Raw genomic sequence first — 17,621 nt, forward strand, 5'->3', positions numbered from 1 at the left:
TTATAAGTTTTATTGATTTGAGTCCTTTCTCTTTTTTTCCTTAGTTATTCTAGCTAAAGGTTTGTCAATTTTGGGGGCGTCTGGGTGACTCAGTCAGTTAAGTGTCTGATTCTTGATTTCGGCTCAGGTCATGATTTCAGGGTTGTGAGATTAAGCCTCACCCTGCACTGTGCGTGGAGCCTGCTTAAGAGTCTTTCTTTCCTTCTCCCTCCCTGACTCCCTGCTCCAGCTCTCTCTCTCAATCTCCCCCTCAAAAAATTGGTTTGTCAATTTTGTTTACCTTTTCAAAGAACCAACTCTCAAGTTGTTCTATTCTTTTTCTCTTCTCTATTTTACTTCTTTCTGTTTTAATCTTTATTACTTCTTTTATTCTAACTTTGGGCTCAACTTGTTCTTTTTATAGTTCCTTAAATCAGAGTTAGGGTATTTGGGATCTTTCTTGTTTCTTAATGTAGGCATTTATTGCTAAGAACTTTCCTCTTAGAACTGCTTTCACTGCATCCTGTAAGATCTGGTATATGTTGTATTTCTATTTTTATTTATTTCAAGAAACTTTTTAATATCTTCTTTGATATTAATTTTCATGTATTTGTGAATTTTCCAGTTTTCAATTTTCAGATTTCTAATTTTATGCCATTGAGGTCAGAGTAGACACTTTGTATGATTTCAGTCTTCTTGAATTTGCTAAGTCTTGTTTTGTAGCCTAACATATGATCTACCCTAGAAAATGTTTCATGTGCACTTAAAAAGTATGTCTATTTTGCTGTTGTTGAATAGAATGTTCTGTACATGTCTGTTAAGTCCATTTGATCTAGAAGGTTCAAGTCTGCTGTTTTCTTATTGCTCCTCTGTCTGAATAATGTGCCCAAATTGGAGCACCTAAATATATAATGTTCCTGTACATCCAAAGAACTCTTATTTAGCATTCCTTATGAGGCAGATCTAGTGGCAAAGAGCTCCTTCAGCTTTTGTTTGTTCAGAAAGACTTTATCTCCCTTCTTCGTTTCTGATGGACAGCTTTGCCAGGGATAGAATTCTTGTCTGACAGTTAATTTCTTTCAATATGTCATTCCATTCTCTTCTGGCCTGAAAAGTTTCTGTTGAGAAATTTGCCAACATTCTTATGGGAGGCTGTAACTTGTATATAACCCCTCTCTTGTTGCTCCTAAAATTCTTTGTCTTTGCCTTTTGACAACTTAATTATGTCTTATAGTGCTACCTGGGTTCAACCTATATGAATTCCTTTAGATCTCATGGATCAGGATGTTCTTTTCTCTCACCAGGTTTGAGAAGTTTTCAGCCATTGTTGCCTTAAATATACTTTCTGTCCCTTTGATTCTGATCTGGAATTCTTATTATACTAACATTGTTTCTTTTCAATATGTTCCATTTTGCCATAGGCTTTCTTCGCTCTTTTCGCTTTTTGCTTCTCTGACTGGATAATTTCTAATGTCCTATCCTCTAGGTCACTGATTCTTCCTTCTGTATGGATAAGTCTACTTTTGAAACTCTCCACTGAATTCTTCTGTTCAATTATCATATAGTAGACCCTTGAACACCATGTAGTAAAGGGTACTGACCTCCCACGCAGTTGAAAATCCATGTATAACTTTCGACTCCCCCACCCAAAATGTAACTACTAATAGTCTACTATTGATTGAAGCCTTACTTATAAACAGTTGATCAAAACATTTTATATTTTATATGTATTGCATACTGTATTCTTACAATAAAGTAGGCTTGAGAAAAAATGTTATTAAGAAAGTCATAAGGAGGGCACCTGGGTGGCTCAGTTGGTTAAGCGACTGCCTTCGGCTCAGGTCATGATCCTGGAGTCCCGGGATCGAGTCCCACATCAGGCTTCCTTCTCAGCAGGGAGTCTGCTTCTCCCTCTGACCCTCCCCCCTCTCATGCTCTCTCTCTCTCATTCTCTCTCTCAAATAAATAAATAAAATCTTTTAAAAAAAAGTCATAAGGAACATACATTTACAGTATTGTACTGCATTTATCAAAAAAAAAATCTGTGTATAAGTGAATCTGTGCAGTTCAAACCCATGTTGCTCAAGGGTCAACTGTACTTTTCAACTCTAGGATTTTTTTTTTTTTTTTTGGATGGCTGCTTTTTCCTTGTCAAAATTCTCATTTTGTTCATGCATTGTTTTCTGAATTTTGTTTGTGTTTTCTTGCAGGTCACTAAATTTCCTTAAGAGGATTACTTTGAATTCTTTGACAATTCTTAGATCTCCATTTCTTTAAGATCAGTTATTAGAACTTCATTAGTTTCCTTTGGTGGCATTATTTATCTGATTTTTCATGATCCTTGATTCCTTATGTTGTTATTTGAGCACCAGAGTAACTGGGCTCCTCTTTCAGACTTTATAAGTTTTCTTTGATAGAGACTGTTTTTTTACCAGTCAGCTCAATTTGGGTTTCTGGGTTTGTCTACTGCTAACATCCACAGGTAGCAGGGACTATTATGGTCTATTTTGGGGTGAGGCAACCGTTCAAGCTCTGAGGATGGGGATGGGGAGTGTGCCTCTGGTTGAGAATAGTTGGATAGGAATGTTGGCTTGGTTCTCTACTTGAATGAGCCTGTGGAATGGATTCCATGATTGCCTGGATTCTCTAGTCATGCTTACTAGATGGTTAGTACTCAGTACTATATTAAGTAGTATATGGGGCTATGAATTAACTTCCTTGCTGTGGCAGGGAAGCAGGATAAGACCCAGGGCCTATATAGCTCATTGTTTGGGGACCCAAATCAGGCCAGAGTGTGCACAGAATTCCCTGGTCAGGTGACATCACTGGTTTTGTTCTGCAGATAAGGGATGACATGGGCAGTGCTCTCTGTTCAAGTGCTACTATAAGTAGGGCTGTTGAATGGGCAATGCAGCTTCCTGTGTGTTCTGGTTAGGTTCCCTGGTTGTACAGGCTGAAGGCTGTATTCAGTAATGAGTGGGTCTATGAATTAGATTCCTTGCCCAGGTGCAGTGAGAGAAGCAACTCTAAAGCTGGAGAGCTCTGGCGCTCCCTGGGGTCTAGTGGTTAGGATTCGGTGCTCTCTGAAGTTGGGAAAGCTCTTTGTTGTCTTAACTCAAGCCAACCTGCACCCCAAGTTTCCTAGCTGAAGAGGGCCATTGGCTTTGCTTTGTAAACTACTGGCTTTGCCTTTCTCTAGACTCAGGCATTGCTGGACCACACACCTTCCAGGAGTTGTTGCCAGCCCTTCTGGTCAGATGGGCTAAAAGACACATTCCACAGTGGTGTTATGTGTCAGCTCCCTTAACTGGGCAGGAGGGAAGAGGCTACTTCCGGCTACTCTAAAAATTTTCCAATATTCTCCTATTTCCCAAATAGGCTCTCTGGTTGGGAAGGGCTGAGAGCTACCTCCACCCTTGCCTATGAATTAATCTTCCTGCCTGTGCATAATAAAACAATCCTTCATACTTGGTACTGGATTTGCTCTGGGGCTGATCAGCTCTGCTAGCCTGCCTCCTGGCTGGAGTGCCACTGAGCTTCCAGAAGTTGTCACCAATGCTTATGCTCAGATGGGACCAGAAGATACTCTCAACAGTGGGTGGCGCTGTGACTCAGCTCCCTGATTGGGAGTGGAGCCAACCAGGCTCTAGGGATGGCAAAACTCCTCATTTGAGGATCTGAATCAGTCAGATGTGCACCCCACTGAGTTTCCTGGTCAGATTGAGCCCCTGACTTGGTTTTGCAGATGAGCAAATCCACCAGTTGGGATTATTAGTTGGGCACTACAGGTATGAATTTGGTCTGCCAATATCCATGTACTGATTATTTCAAGCCCCTTCCCTCTCCTCCATCCCAGTCAGATTCTCAGTGGTTGAGCCCCACAGACTTCCCTGCAATAACTCTGGGGCAAGATCAGAGTACGGGCTTTCGTAAAGTAACCCCCAACGTTGGTGGGGTAGCTCTGCTCCCTGGGTTCTTTTCCATGTGCTGCTGCACTGGCCTGAAGGGAGAAGCAATGTGGTCAACATGTAGTTGCTTCTCTTACCCTTCTGATGAAGTCTATCTTGGTCTCTGAGGTAGAGGAAGGTGCAAAAGCCTCACCCCCATGTTCCTGGATTCTTAAAGTGGTGTCTTGTTTTTTAATAGCTGTTAGTTGTTCTTGTGGGGGGGGGGTGTGCAAAGTCAGGAACAACCTATGTTGTTATCTTGGTGAAATCACTCCCTGCCCTGTAATTCTTAACTTTCTTGATAGGTCTCTGATGTTCTCAAACCAATTAAAAACAAATACGCACACATGCGTACACAAACACACACACACCTTCCATGTTTTTCACTTTTCTCAGAAGGAGGGCTGGTTCTAATGATCTAGTCTGCCGTTATTGGAAATGGGTTTCTATCACTGTCTGTTTTTTGCACATGCTATCCTGACTAGAATATAAAATATTTCTGTGTCGACAATATATCCTATGCATCCAGAACCTAACAGGCTGCCTGTCATGCAATAAATTAATTCCTGGATTGAAAAAATAACAATGTGTAAGTCTTGGCAACTAATGAGAATATGTGGCCTGATGATGGAAGAAGAATAAAATTAAATATAACTAAGATTTCTAAAGCTTGACTTTAGAAATGGTCATGGCATTCCTAGGTTTAATAAAAGAAGTCAAGAGAAGAAAGAAAGAGGAGTAGAATTGGTGGGAAGTTGACTTTGGTTTTTGGATATGCTGAATTTGATGTATCGGTAAGTTACTTAAGTGAAAGCAGTGGGAATGGATACCTGATTCCAGGTATCAGTTGTGAGGGTAATTCCTAAGAGAAAGGAAATATTAAGAGAAAGGAGCTGAATATAAAAATATTAGAGAACGTCTAACTATATGTAGGAGGTGAGGAAGAGGAAGAACCTTTCAGTAAATAGAAGGCTATGCACAGTAGGAAAAAGAAACTCAGAATGCAACTTAAGGGAAGAGAAGGAAGACAAGAGTTGGGAGAAAAAAAACAACTGTTAAATGGTCAAATGTGGCTGAAAGGTCAATCAGGCTCTGGAATGAAAGAAGTCTATAATACATACATACCATCTATCTTCTGAGTAGTAAAAGAAGGCAGGAACATGGAGGGCTGGAGGGTGTTTAATTTTTAAGTGAGAAGAAAGATTCAGAAAAGAATGGAGACAATTTTAAGTTGTCATTAGAGGAATAAAAAAATTTATAAAGAGATTTGAAGTCTCAAAAGAGGCAGGCAGTCAATATTTGAGTGGACATAAATTTGCAAAATTATGTGACTTTTTTCCACCAGGTTAGTATCTTGTGGTGAACTCAAGAGAGGGAACTACTTTTCAGGAAAGTATGAGAAATTCACTTGTAGACAATTCTGAAGATTGGCAAACATGGAAAAGAGAATGGAGTCTGCAACCAGATCTGGGAGTTATCTACACAGAAATGACAGTTTAAAACAATGGTATATGTAGTATTTATATGTCATAATTTCTATCAGTAAAAAAATGGTTATTTTCTCTCTTACAGAGAAATAATAACAAATCCAAAAATAGTTTCTATCTGTTAGTAAGTGTGGATTTGTTTTTGAGAACCTTAAAATTGTCCTCTTTTAACTTGAAGAATAATCCTATTACAACCAAATGGCTATCAGAATCCTAAAATTGTAATTAGCAAGAGGATATTCATGAAACTTGCCAGAAATGTGAATGTAAGCTTGAGTATAGCAGTTACTGAACCAATATTATGGAAAAATTCTCCCATCTCTGCCTCTCTGTCTATATAATGCATTATTTGGAAAAAAAAAAAAACATATGCAGGGCTACTATTTTACCAGTAATACAATGGCCACAATTGTTTATGATCAATTTCTGTTCTCATTAGCTAAGAGTTTAAGCTGTATTGGTTGTAAAACATTTTAAATATAACTCTTGTTCATATGCTAAGTCACTGAATTGTATATAACATTTCAATGCTCCTAAAATTCTAAATTACAATTGACACAGACTACTTTACCATTACACTAACTCCTCCAGACAAAAAGGAATCATTAGCGCCCCCACTTTAAAAATGATTAAGCTAAGATACAGTTGCTGCATACTTGTTACTACTGACATTATGCTCAAATTCAAAGCTTCTTCCAACAGTAACAGTGACCCTGAATAAATACATCTGGGCTAAAAATCATTTCATTTACAAGACAACATAGTTATTATTAAAATTCTCATACCATTTGGTGATGCCATAACATTCTTTAATAATATCCTGAAGGACGGCTCGATAGAAGAGTGATTCAGTAGGCAGCTGAAAAAAATGTAGATATATATGAGCACAAGAAACAAAAAACATAAATCGAATCAATACTAGAGAGTCAGGACCATACGTGAATGTTAGAAACCTGACTTTGTTACAAAACATAGAGGACACTTTAAAAATTTTTCCATTTTAAGTTACATTAAAACCCCGAGGCTAATATTCACTGAGAACATATTCTGCATGAAAATAGAAGAAACTATAAGAGAAATGGCAGTGAATGAGGAAGAAAAAGCAAAATCAAAGAAAAATGAGCTAATGTCCCAAATGGAGTGCCGTTCAATTTAAAATGTGGAAATAAACTTTCATAACCAGTCAAATCAGCTCTGGAGCCTCTAAGAGAGCAACCAGGTAGAATACGTGCAAAAGAGAAGAAAACGTGGATTTGTCCTAATGGCGGTGGAACAGAGATAGTATCCACTTAGGATTCACACCTGGAAAGAGAAGGTACTATTCTAAGGACATTCTAAAAATATGTCTGAGGTCTAAAAGATCATAGCATTGGCTACTGTTGAGTTGAAAAGGACATGCTTTTTGTCTTTTAGAAAGGACATAGGATCAGGTATCCATGAACGCTTTCCAAAGGAAAGAAGGTATGGCTGAAGAGAAAGGCCCCAGTGAAACATCATTTTGAAGAAGTAGAAGGTTAAAAAAAAGTACGACACATAAAATAAAACTCTTCACTGAAACAATGGAAGTGGTAATCAAGCTAAGAAACTACAGAAGTCACCCAAATTCCATCCACATCCCCAGAAACCTCTTAATATTGACAGTGTAAATAAATCTAACATGAGATATCAAATATTATCAGCAACAACCCTGGTTCCACGCCAAGTTACTAATGAAAAGAAAAAAAAAAAAAAAGGGGAAAGAAAAATGAGCCAGAGTAGCGGGAGGTCAACAATATTGAATGGTTCTGAAAAATCTAATAAGGTGAAAACTCCAAACTATGCAGTGACTGGTAAAGTTTTAAAGACAGAGGTCAGTAGACTGTATATATTCCCTGAGTTATCCTTTTGTAACTTTTATTCTCCTTCTTAGCACAGAATTGTTATTTTCATCTGTTTTCAACTAAAATATGTTTGGATTCAGATGGAGTTTAGCACAAAATAAAATCTTGCCTGTGTGCTCAGGCAGAAAACTTAACTCTACTGCTCCTATCCTCATCTGACCGCAAGTTCCTACACTGTGGGCCCCTGGTGCTGAAACTACAAAAAAACACAAATTGGGAGTTGAGGGTCAACCATTATTTCTTGGGTCTTCACCTAATGGCATTGCCTTCTTAAGTCACTGGACAATGTCTGACTTGCAGGATCTTGATAGAACACTTGGAAAGAACACACATTATATCCTTTCTGGATGGTGGGAATAGTGGGGAGGGTGATTCTAGTCAGAAATGGTGTTAGGAATACCACAGTCCCCAATTCAGCTCCTAAAATAATGTACTGACAGCAGATATACATACATACTTGAGTGCCCACAGTAAAATTTATAACCTTCAAAAGACACACTTCTTATATAATATGTCTTTCTAAATACAACTCCTTGACTTAAGACAAACTGATTTCTGAACTTTTTTTCTGGAAGACTGTTTCCAAAACATTTCATTCTAAATTTCCCATCTCTGGATATACTTTCATTTGGCATTTTTCCATTTGAGTAATTCTTTTTTGCAGTTCTAAAAATTTCTATCATCTGTCTCTCACTTTTCCCCAAATCCCTTCAGTTTTCTCACAAAAATGCTGAAATCCCCTTTCATAAATTAACACCTATTGTTCTATTGAAATTCAAGGCATTCTGGGAAATATATTATTACATGAAGTAAAATATTAGCATTCGTATTATAAATGCTTACAAAGTTCTTAATTTTTTATTTGGTTAAGCTATATAATAAATAGGAAGTTTAATTTTATGTAAATTTTATATGAAATTCTAAAAATAGAGCTGGTATCTGAACCGAAGAAGCCTAGCTCAGATGTCCCTGTACCAAGCCATAATGCTATTTTGCCTCTTGGACACTTGGGCAGGGATGAGGTATCATTAGTTTTATGATGTACTTCACTTAGGGAAAAAAACTCTTAAAAATATGGTGTGCCTGGGTGGCTCAGTTGGTTAAGGGACTGACTCTTGACTTCTGCTCAGGTCATGATCTCAGGATCTTGGAATTAAGCCCCGTGTCCAGCTCCATGCTCAGTGGGGAGTCTGCTTAAGGATTCTTTTTCTCCCTCTCCCCTTCTCTCTGCTCTCTCTCTCTCTAAAAACAAAAACCAAAAAACTCTTAAAAATAAAGCTTTCCATTCCCTGCCTTTGAGAAAAATTATATAAATGGTATCAAGATAATTTGGAAATAAATGTATATTTATATTGTTATTAAAAACTGGTCAAAGATGACAAAAAGAAAAAAAAACAAGAAATGCATTTAAACGAGATTGCATACAGAAATACAAACGGGACAGAATAAATCATCGTTCCCAAGTTATCCTGAGTCAGGAAGAGCTTTACAGCTGTTTCTAGGAGAAAGGGAGGAGAGTTACGAGTACCCTCAAATGCGCATTCCTGGAGTAAGTAGGACTATCCATCCTGGTAAATACGTGCTGGGCTAAGTGAGAAGGGAATCAACAGCTCCCCAGCACTGTCTGTCTGACCATTCCAAGAGTACATTGGATGTGGCTCAGAGTTTACTTTCCTTCACAAGTGATAAATCAACTTAACACTTTAACGCATTTTAAATGGGAGGGAGCAAAAAGAGCACACCCTTCAAGTTTATTGTCTTAGGCATGCATTTTACAGGTCTAGTGGAAAGGGCACTAAGCGGGAAGTCAGTACTCTGCAATTAATTAAGGGAGCTAGAATGCACTATTAAACTTCTGCTGTTCTGCTGTGTATCATGTTCTCATGTAAGTTTGGGATAATACCCAACTTATAAGATTGACTGTAAACACGAGTAAGCACTTGGGAAATTGAAAAACACCACAAAAATGCACAGGAACATTATGATAAAAGCTCTTTCGTCTTCCATATCCCTAGGGAACCACTAGGTTGATATGCAATATAGCTGTTAACTGCAAACCAGGGGTTTGAGACTAAAGCCGACACACCTAAACAATATGTTCTAATGCCTTTAATAAATCAGTTTTTATCAACTTTTAGATAGGTACAATGAATACATTTTTTTAATGAGATTATGGTTGTTATGCAGAGTTAAGTCTTTATCTTTTCCATTGATAAGAGTTTCTAGAGATTTATCTTTTATTTTTTTTAAAGATTGTATTTATTTATTTGACAGAGAGAGAGAGAGAGAGAGACACAGCAAGAGAGGGAACACAAGCAGGGGGGAGAGAGAAGAAGAAGCAAACTCCCCACCGAGCAGGGAGCCCGATGTGAGGCTCGATCCCAGGACTCTGGGACCATGACCCGAGCCGAAGGCAGACGCCCAACGACTGAGCCACCCCAGCACCCCCAATACATACATTTTTTAAAGAAAGTTCTTAGCATCATGCCTGGCCCAGTAAATACTCAGTAAATGATATTTGTTGCTATTGTCATTTTCAAATTATTATTTTTAAAAATTCAAATTGACATATTAATGTTCCTTAAAAAAAAAAGCAAAAAAGAGATTTCTAAAATTTAGGTCTAACAAGAAAAATCTTGTGAAAGGCTTAAAAAGAATTCTTAAAAATTTTTTAGAAATTCCCAATATGTTTCATGAATTATAAGGTAGAGGATAAGGCAATTACACGGATATTTTGGGGATACATTTAACTTCTGTTTGTATGTGCAAGCCATTTGGCTATTTCAACTAATGACTAATCAAGTAAAATAAGGAAAAAAAGTTAAAAAAACAACAACAAAATGTGTTTTGGACTATAGGTAAAAAATAAACTGAATGCTATTCATGTTTATCTCTGCTTGAATTAAGTCCATAAAAACCTAATAGTCAGCAACAGCAGTCTTTAGAAATATTTATAGACTGTTTAGTATATTATGAAGAAATGAGACATTAGTACAAGAAAATAATGTAGAAGTTTTCTTAAAAGTTCAATTTACTTTTTCTGAAAGTTCACTTCTCTTTTAAAGTAAACACAGAAAATGTATAAATTTGAATAGGAAGAGGTGATATTTATTAAAAGCCATCAGGTTTTAAGTTCATCAGCAGGTCAAGTACGAACAGTACTTTAAGAAACCATCATGTCCATCTGCTATATTAGAGTAAACATTCTTTCTTACCCCTTGGCCAACTGCAACTCTTTCCAATGCCTTTGGAGAAAAAATAAAGAGAAAAAGATAAGACAGAGACTGCTCATATATTTAGTCTTACCTTATAAGACTATAAACACACTGTATAAGGGCTTATAAAAGTGACATTTAAAAAGATTAATTGATAACATGTAACTTTATACATTTATAAGTGTTAGTATCATTAAGGAATGTTAACCAGTATACTTGTATAATGTAGGGTTGATTTATAATAGATGTGTGTCATGTACACAAGCACAAACATACCTCAACTGTATATACTCCTTGAATTTTAGAAAAAATAAGAAAACAAAAGAAATGAAATAACGTGCTCTTGGCTCACTTTTAGTTTAGCTAAAACAATCAAATAAATCCAAAACTATTATTTTTTAACCCAAATCTATTATTATGTGTGTATATATACAACTTTTAACTTATTTTCATCTTATTTTTTATAAATGTAGCTTCATATTTTATTATACAAGGTAATATTGAACAGATTGTATCTGAAAACTTAGTTTAGAAAAGTATGTATAGTTTTGATCTGCCTGGTCTGCAAATTCAAATCAAATTCACGTATGATCAAGTGCCCAGAAGAGAAAGTAATACATATTTTTATAATTTTATACATAGCTAGTTTTTATATTTATATTTATTTAAGATCCAGAACATTTTTAGAAAATATTTCCTAATATTTCTAGTAAATACTCATAATCCAACATATATGAAAGGTATATATGAAAGATTTGCCATAATTTAAATATGGAATAGAGGCTTCAAAGACTTTCATTTTTTAAGAGACATAAATTTCCATACTTACATAGTTTATATTTATATAAATTTATAAATAAATAAATAAATGTATTTATATAAACAGCTTATTTATAACTGAATTACATTAAAAATTTTAATATTTTAATATTTTTATTTTTTAAATTTTAATCAAAATACTTCAAACACAAAGAAGTAAAATATAATAGATCTGCATATACCTCCTATTCCATTTTAAAATACTCATATTTGCTTTAGATTGCTGTTCTTCATAATCATATACTTGTTAGATATAGCTGAATCATATACTTCTAAATTTGTAATTTAGAGATTGTAATGGTAATTTAGAGATTATCCTATATAAGTACAATTTTTTCAGCTACACAAGCTCAGTGACAATATAAAGTACTTGCCACAAGTTGTACAGCTAGTTAGCAAGTGAGCAGGAAGTAAAACTTTGTTCTATGAACCCTGATTAACTTCTCCTGTCCTCACACCATGAAGATTTAGTGGGAAAAATGAGTTCACTGTATAACAAGTTGCTTCACAGAAAGTGTTTGAAGAAAAAAACTGCAATTTTTCCATTGACTTGAAGGATACCTTCACTGAACATTTAAAGCCACAGATTTATGAATACAGGAGAAAGATATTATATAATTTTCATATTAAATTAAATAGCAACAGGCCCAGAATAAATTTATTATTGAAGAAAACATTGATTTTCATTTACAGTACTGTTTGTGCTCATTTCAGATTAGATTTTTGTGTTATGGCTTTTGCTAAAAGATTGAACTGAATAAAGAAACAAGAATTTTTAAGAAGTTGCTTGGTGTTGATAAAAGTATCTGCTTTTAGGTAAGTATAACTAGTTAAAAGTAGTCAATAACAAGACTACTTTTATTTTTTTTTATTGTTGTGTTAATCACCATACATTACATCATTAGTTGTGATGTAGTGTTCCTTGATTCATTGTGCATAACACCCAGTGCTCCACGCAGAACGTGCCCTCTTTAATACCCATCACCAGACTAACCCATCCCCCCACCCCCCTCCCCTATAGAACCCTCAGTTTGTTTTTCAGAGTCCATCGTCTCTCATGGGTCGTCTCCCCCTCCATTTTACCCCCCTTCATTCTTCCCCTCCTGCTATCTTTTTTTTTTTCTTAACATATATTGCATTATTTGTTTCAGAGGTACAGATCTGTGATTCAACAGAACAAGACTACTTTTAGTATGTGTTGCTGATGAGGGATTTAGAAATACAAATGATAAATTAGGATGACATAATAAAAGATAACCAGGTAGGTGATAAGAAGTTTCTTGCAAAGATCAGTATTTTTCTTGGCCAATAAATAAAGATAATGAAGAAAATAAACCAAGTGTTCATGTCATACTAATCTAAAATATTCTGCAGTTTTATCAGGGTTAAAGTATGCTGACAAGATTGTATTAATCTAATTAAAATTTTATCTCTGGTTAGTACCCTTAACAATTTATCTGAAAGCATCACCAGAAAGGTCTCTTTCTCCTTTTTTAACCACTAAGGCTTTGATTATTTGTGGAAAAGGTCAGGTATGGAACAAAAGGCAATAAAAAATGCACAAAAAAAAATGTTCCTTAGCCTCCAAAAAAGAAGCCAAGGTAGCCAGGGACTGGGATAGAGCCAAGGAGAGGGTCATTCCACAGGAAGCTGACAGTGGTCAGGAAAAGTTATTAAGTGCAGTGTGGTCTATAAATTCTATATTCTTTGAAATTTATTTTTCAAAAATGCTTCTTTTTGTTTCTTTGAATGTTTATTTTCATAGCAACCACTTTTGTTTTATGAATGCAGTATATTCTTTTATCTAAGGGATATTAATAGCTATTTTACATTATTTTATTTTATTTTGTATCGTCTCCACTTCCTCCAAGGTGCTTTTCTTCTGCTTATCTGATCTCTGTTCTTTCACGTTGGACTTTCTTTAGGTATCTAGTGATTCTTGGCTGTCTGCTGATAATTAAAATGGGGGTATCATAAACCTGATTACAAGTATTATGCTCATGAGTGAGGACTGCTAATTGTGGGCTTCATCATAAAGATGACATGTGTCCTGCTTATTACCACAATGCATGTAAAGTAGTAGATAATGTTGGAAGGGCAAGTCATTTTTTTCTTAAAATTTGCAATGCACAAAAGCATTAATAATGATGCTCTGCAAAACCTGGCATTTAATTCATGATATTAGCCAACAATAATAAATTCTGCAACATCTGGATAAAGCTTAGTTCAGAAAAAAATATAATCATACCAAACATGCTGACATTCTGGCATTACGACCACAGCACCATCTCTCTTCCTTTAAGTACTGGCACATTGGAAATCCCCACTTTTCTTGGGTACTTTCTGCAGATGGGAGAAAAATATGGATTATTTAAATAAGATTCTTCCTCTTTCAGTTAAAGTAAACAATCTATTAAGAAAGAAAAGCAGTCATTGAGAGTCAAACAGTAGTTAAACATGGAGGTAGTAATGTTTAACAGTTCATACCAATCTGTTAATTGAAAGCATATTAATGTTATGAAAGTGGTATTTTCAACAACAGCTGTTTTGTGTTTAAGCTTTAGGTCTGATACTAACCAAATTGGAAAAATTATTTTTCTAAGATTTAGCAAAAGCAATTTAAAATGGAAGTACTCTTCATGTTCAGTGTAACTATAGGAAATAAGTAATGAGATACTGGACATTTACTGCTGACCTGATTAGATTTCTAAAAAAAATGATTTATTAAATGACATTTGGTAATTTATTATAGAACAATATTAATTCATCCCTAATAACGATGAAGCCTCAATTTTTTTTTCAGCCACTATATTCACTTTCCAGGAAAAGAACAGCTGTATAAGCTCTTCTTTTTCATTTTATTAACAGGCTGCAATATTTTCAATTGTGATCCAATCTGGCTCAATTGCATATATGGTTTAAGTAACAACAACAAAAATCAACATTCACTGCTTAATCACATATCTTTTGTCTAACTCACTTACAGAGTTGCATATGCAATTTGCTGATGTTCAAACCCTTAATGCAGAACTATTAATTACACAGGGATTTTGAAAAGGAAAACAAATTTCTTTTTTAAATTGAATCCTAAAAAATGAGCTTAAATTTTATCAAGACTGTGACAATTTAAAGAAAAATACAAATTTTATATTAGGTTAAAAAGTAAAAATAGAATCAAAACCTTGAAAACATAGAAACACTTTAAAAGAAAATATTGTTAAAAAAATAAAAAGAAAATATTACTGAAGTAGAATCCACTAGGTAAATTTTTCTGCTGTGAAGGCTCAGATGACTTTTGATTCAAACAGTGAAAGTTTAAATTTCATGCAGATCATATGCCTGTGAAAGTGGTTTCTTTCAGTTCGTAAATTAAAATTTATAATAGACCTTACTGATAATCAGTTGGAAGATACGGACCTTTCCCTGGGAATATAAATAATAATAATGCTAGTGTTTATACAGCACTTAATATTGTGAGGCACTACTGTAAGTGCTTTAAATGTATTAACTAACTAGTCCCTACAGCAACTCTATGAAGTAGGTACACTATTATTCTCATGGCTTAGCTAGGGGAAACTAAGCACAGGCAGGTTAAGTAAATTGCCTAAATTGCAAAATCTAGCACATGGTGGGGTAGGATTTAAACAGAGGCAATCTGACTCCAGAGGCCATACTCTTTAACCACCAAGCTACATAAACAATTTCAATTACACATTCACAGAACTTGTGGAGCCCTTGAAGCCCATCCAGGTCCTGGGGACCCTTGGACTACTTCCTCTAGTTCCAAGATGACTTGAAATAGCAGTTTGAGTTTTATTTAAGGCTTTATAATTTTACTGAGACATGATTACCACTAAATAAAAGAATTACTGTAAGGTGTTTTTTTTCTTCTTATAACCAAAAAGAGAAATATCTAGATCTTACTGTAAAGGGTAAGGGGCTAGAGAGATGGGTTTGTGCTATTTTATTCACAATAGTTAGGAAAGGTGCTAACCAATAAAATAGCTATATCTTCCCTTTCTCCAACCATTCTCTCATTCCTTGTGACAGTGATCTCAATGATGGGATTAGTCCTGGCAGGCCCTAGAAAGACAGTGGTGAAGCGGTGAGTGTGTGGTAGGGGGAAGATGGGTGGGAATTATTCAGCGGAATACTGAGTTCTGGGATTCCCAGATGGCTAGTAATAAAGAGAAGATGAAGGCAGGGATACATAGGACCCCTGGTATCCCTCTTGATTTCAGATGACATAAATATGGAAGCCAACAGCGGAGGCTTCTGAGCACATGGGGCTGTCGTTAGAAAAATGAAGACTAGAAAAAGCAGGTCTTACTGCATGTTCACTAACTTGTACTGATGAAGGTGATGAGGGTAGAGAAAGGACATGGTGTTCCTAAGGGCACATAAAGCTATTCTTTTCCACTATAATAAAGGCCTATAGAAGGGTAGTTTTTGTGTATAAGGGAGCTTCCTCTCCAACCCTACATAACTGTGATGGCAGAAGGGCAATCTTACTCGATGTATACGGCTCCCTGAATCTCTGGCCAAAACACCTAAGATCCTAGAGCTCTTATAGTTTATAGGAATTGCCAGCCTTGGTTCAGGGTTATGTATAATCCCATCAAAGCCTCCTTCCTTTGGACACCTGGTGGTTGTGGAATCTCCTTGAAGTTTTCTGAATCTACATCACAGTTTCCTCTGTGGTTGAGGTCATGGTGGCCTCACAGCTCTGCTCATTCTTTAAAAGTAAATGCAAACAACTAATACAAAGGCAGGACATCCTCAAAGTCAAACAAAGCCTTTCATGTACAGGTTCAATATTATCTTTGGAATCTATTTCAGCAGCTTCATTCTGACTGCAGTGAAGAAGGAGGCTCACTTCTATGTTCTGAATCCAAGTCACAGAGTTCGGGTTTCTATTGTTATGTACTAATCTCCTATTTAACTGTGTTCATACATTTAAATCTAGTCAAACTGAGCTTTAACCACCCGTATCAGTTGCTTTTCCCTAGGATCACTTTCAGGTTATCTTTAAATGATAATTTTGGAAAAGATGAAGTCTCTTGTTTTTTTCTTCTATCTCATTTCTTTTTTGTTGGCTTTAGAAATCCATTAATCTCATAAAAGGAGAGCTTCTACTAGTTCTTCCTTCTTGTGTTAATAATATTATTATCCACTTAATTAAGCAAGTTTTAACTTAAGAACCATCTTCTATTATTCTTTCCTTTAATCCCCAAGTTCTTATATACACAACCTCTTAATTATGCCTCCTTTTCATCTTCAATCTTCATTAGCTCTTGACTAGGCAAATGCAATACCTACTTACTAATTCTCTTTTTCTCTTTCCTTTAGTCTTGTCCATCCTTTATATTAAGAGGAATATTATCTTTCTAAAATAGACACATCTAACCATGTCACTCCGATAGCTCGTTTCCCTTACCACTAGCATCTATGAGACAAAACCTAATGTGTATTTTCTTACTGTGGATTTTCAGGAGGTTCTGATACTCCTTTATAATATTCTCTCCCTCTGGTTCCATGATACCATACCCTCTTATTTGTGGCCTAATGCTCTTCATATCCCCTGACAGTTTGTCATGTTGTGTCTACTGAAATGTCCATAAGGATTAATCCTATCCCCCCTTCAAACTTTTCTGAAGAAGGATTCAAAGTGAAATGATTTCAGTTGGTAAATAAATGTACGAAGCAGCAAGAGAGAATAAAATAGGTACCAATCAATTTGTATAGTAACTAAGTATCTCATTTGTCCAGTCTTATTGCTATTTAAAGCATCATTTGGGCATAATACAACTGTCAGAATTGCCCAGAATGAGTCTGGGGGTGAGAGCCGGTGTGTAACCTCTGCTCCATCTCTATGCTTCCCCAGACAATCATACTTATACCTCAATATACACTAACCATTCCTGTATTAATTTCCTAGGGCTGCTGTAACAAATTCCTATACACTTGGTAGCCTGAAACAACAGAAAGGTATTCTCTTACAGTTCTGGAGGCTAGAAGTCTGAAATCAAGGTATGGGCTGGGCCATGCTCTCTCTGAAGGCCCCAGGGAAGAATCCGTTCCTTGCTCCTTCCTAACTTCTGGTGGTTGCTAGCAATCCTTGGCACTTCTTGGCTTGTAGTCGTACCACTCCAGTTTCTGCCTCGGTCTTCACATGGCTTTCTTCCCTCTGTGTCTCTCTGCTTCCTCTCCTCTTCTTATAAGGACACTCACCATTGGATTTAAGGTCCACCTTATTCCACTATGACCTCCTCTTAACTAATTACATCTATAAAT

General features: G+C 35.9%; 1 protein-coding gene across 7 annotated transcripts in view; it reads right to left on the reverse strand.

Moving 5' to 3' along the window:
* METTL25 (methyltransferase like 25) overlaps window positions 1-17,621 on the reverse strand; it is a 182,604-nt gene that overhangs the window by 107,748 nt on the left and 57,235 nt on the right. For all 7 annotated transcript variants that reach the window (XR_012380675.1, XR_012380677.1, XR_012380674.1 and 4 more), the window contains exons 6-8: window positions 13,576-13,670; window positions 10,509-10,538; window positions 6,199-6,272 (exon numbers count right to left, since the gene is read on the reverse strand). Coding sequence is in view for 1 of the 7 variants with exons in the window: in XM_025882475.2 (XP_025738260.2) it covers window positions 6,199-6,272; window positions 10,509-10,538; window positions 13,576-13,670 (199 nt within the window). In the remaining 6 variants the exon portion in view is untranslated. The remainder of the gene's footprint in view (window positions 1-6,198; window positions 6,273-10,508; window positions 10,539-13,575; window positions 13,671-17,621) is intronic.

Source organism: Callorhinus ursinus, unplaced genomic scaffold, assembly GCF_003265705.2.
Source record: "Callorhinus ursinus isolate GAN/ISIS: 27379988/994484 unplaced genomic scaffold, GSC_fseal_2.0 scaffold14, whole genome shotgun sequence".
Classification (NCBI taxonomy): Eukaryota; Metazoa; Chordata; class Mammalia; order Carnivora; family Otariidae; genus Callorhinus; species Callorhinus ursinus.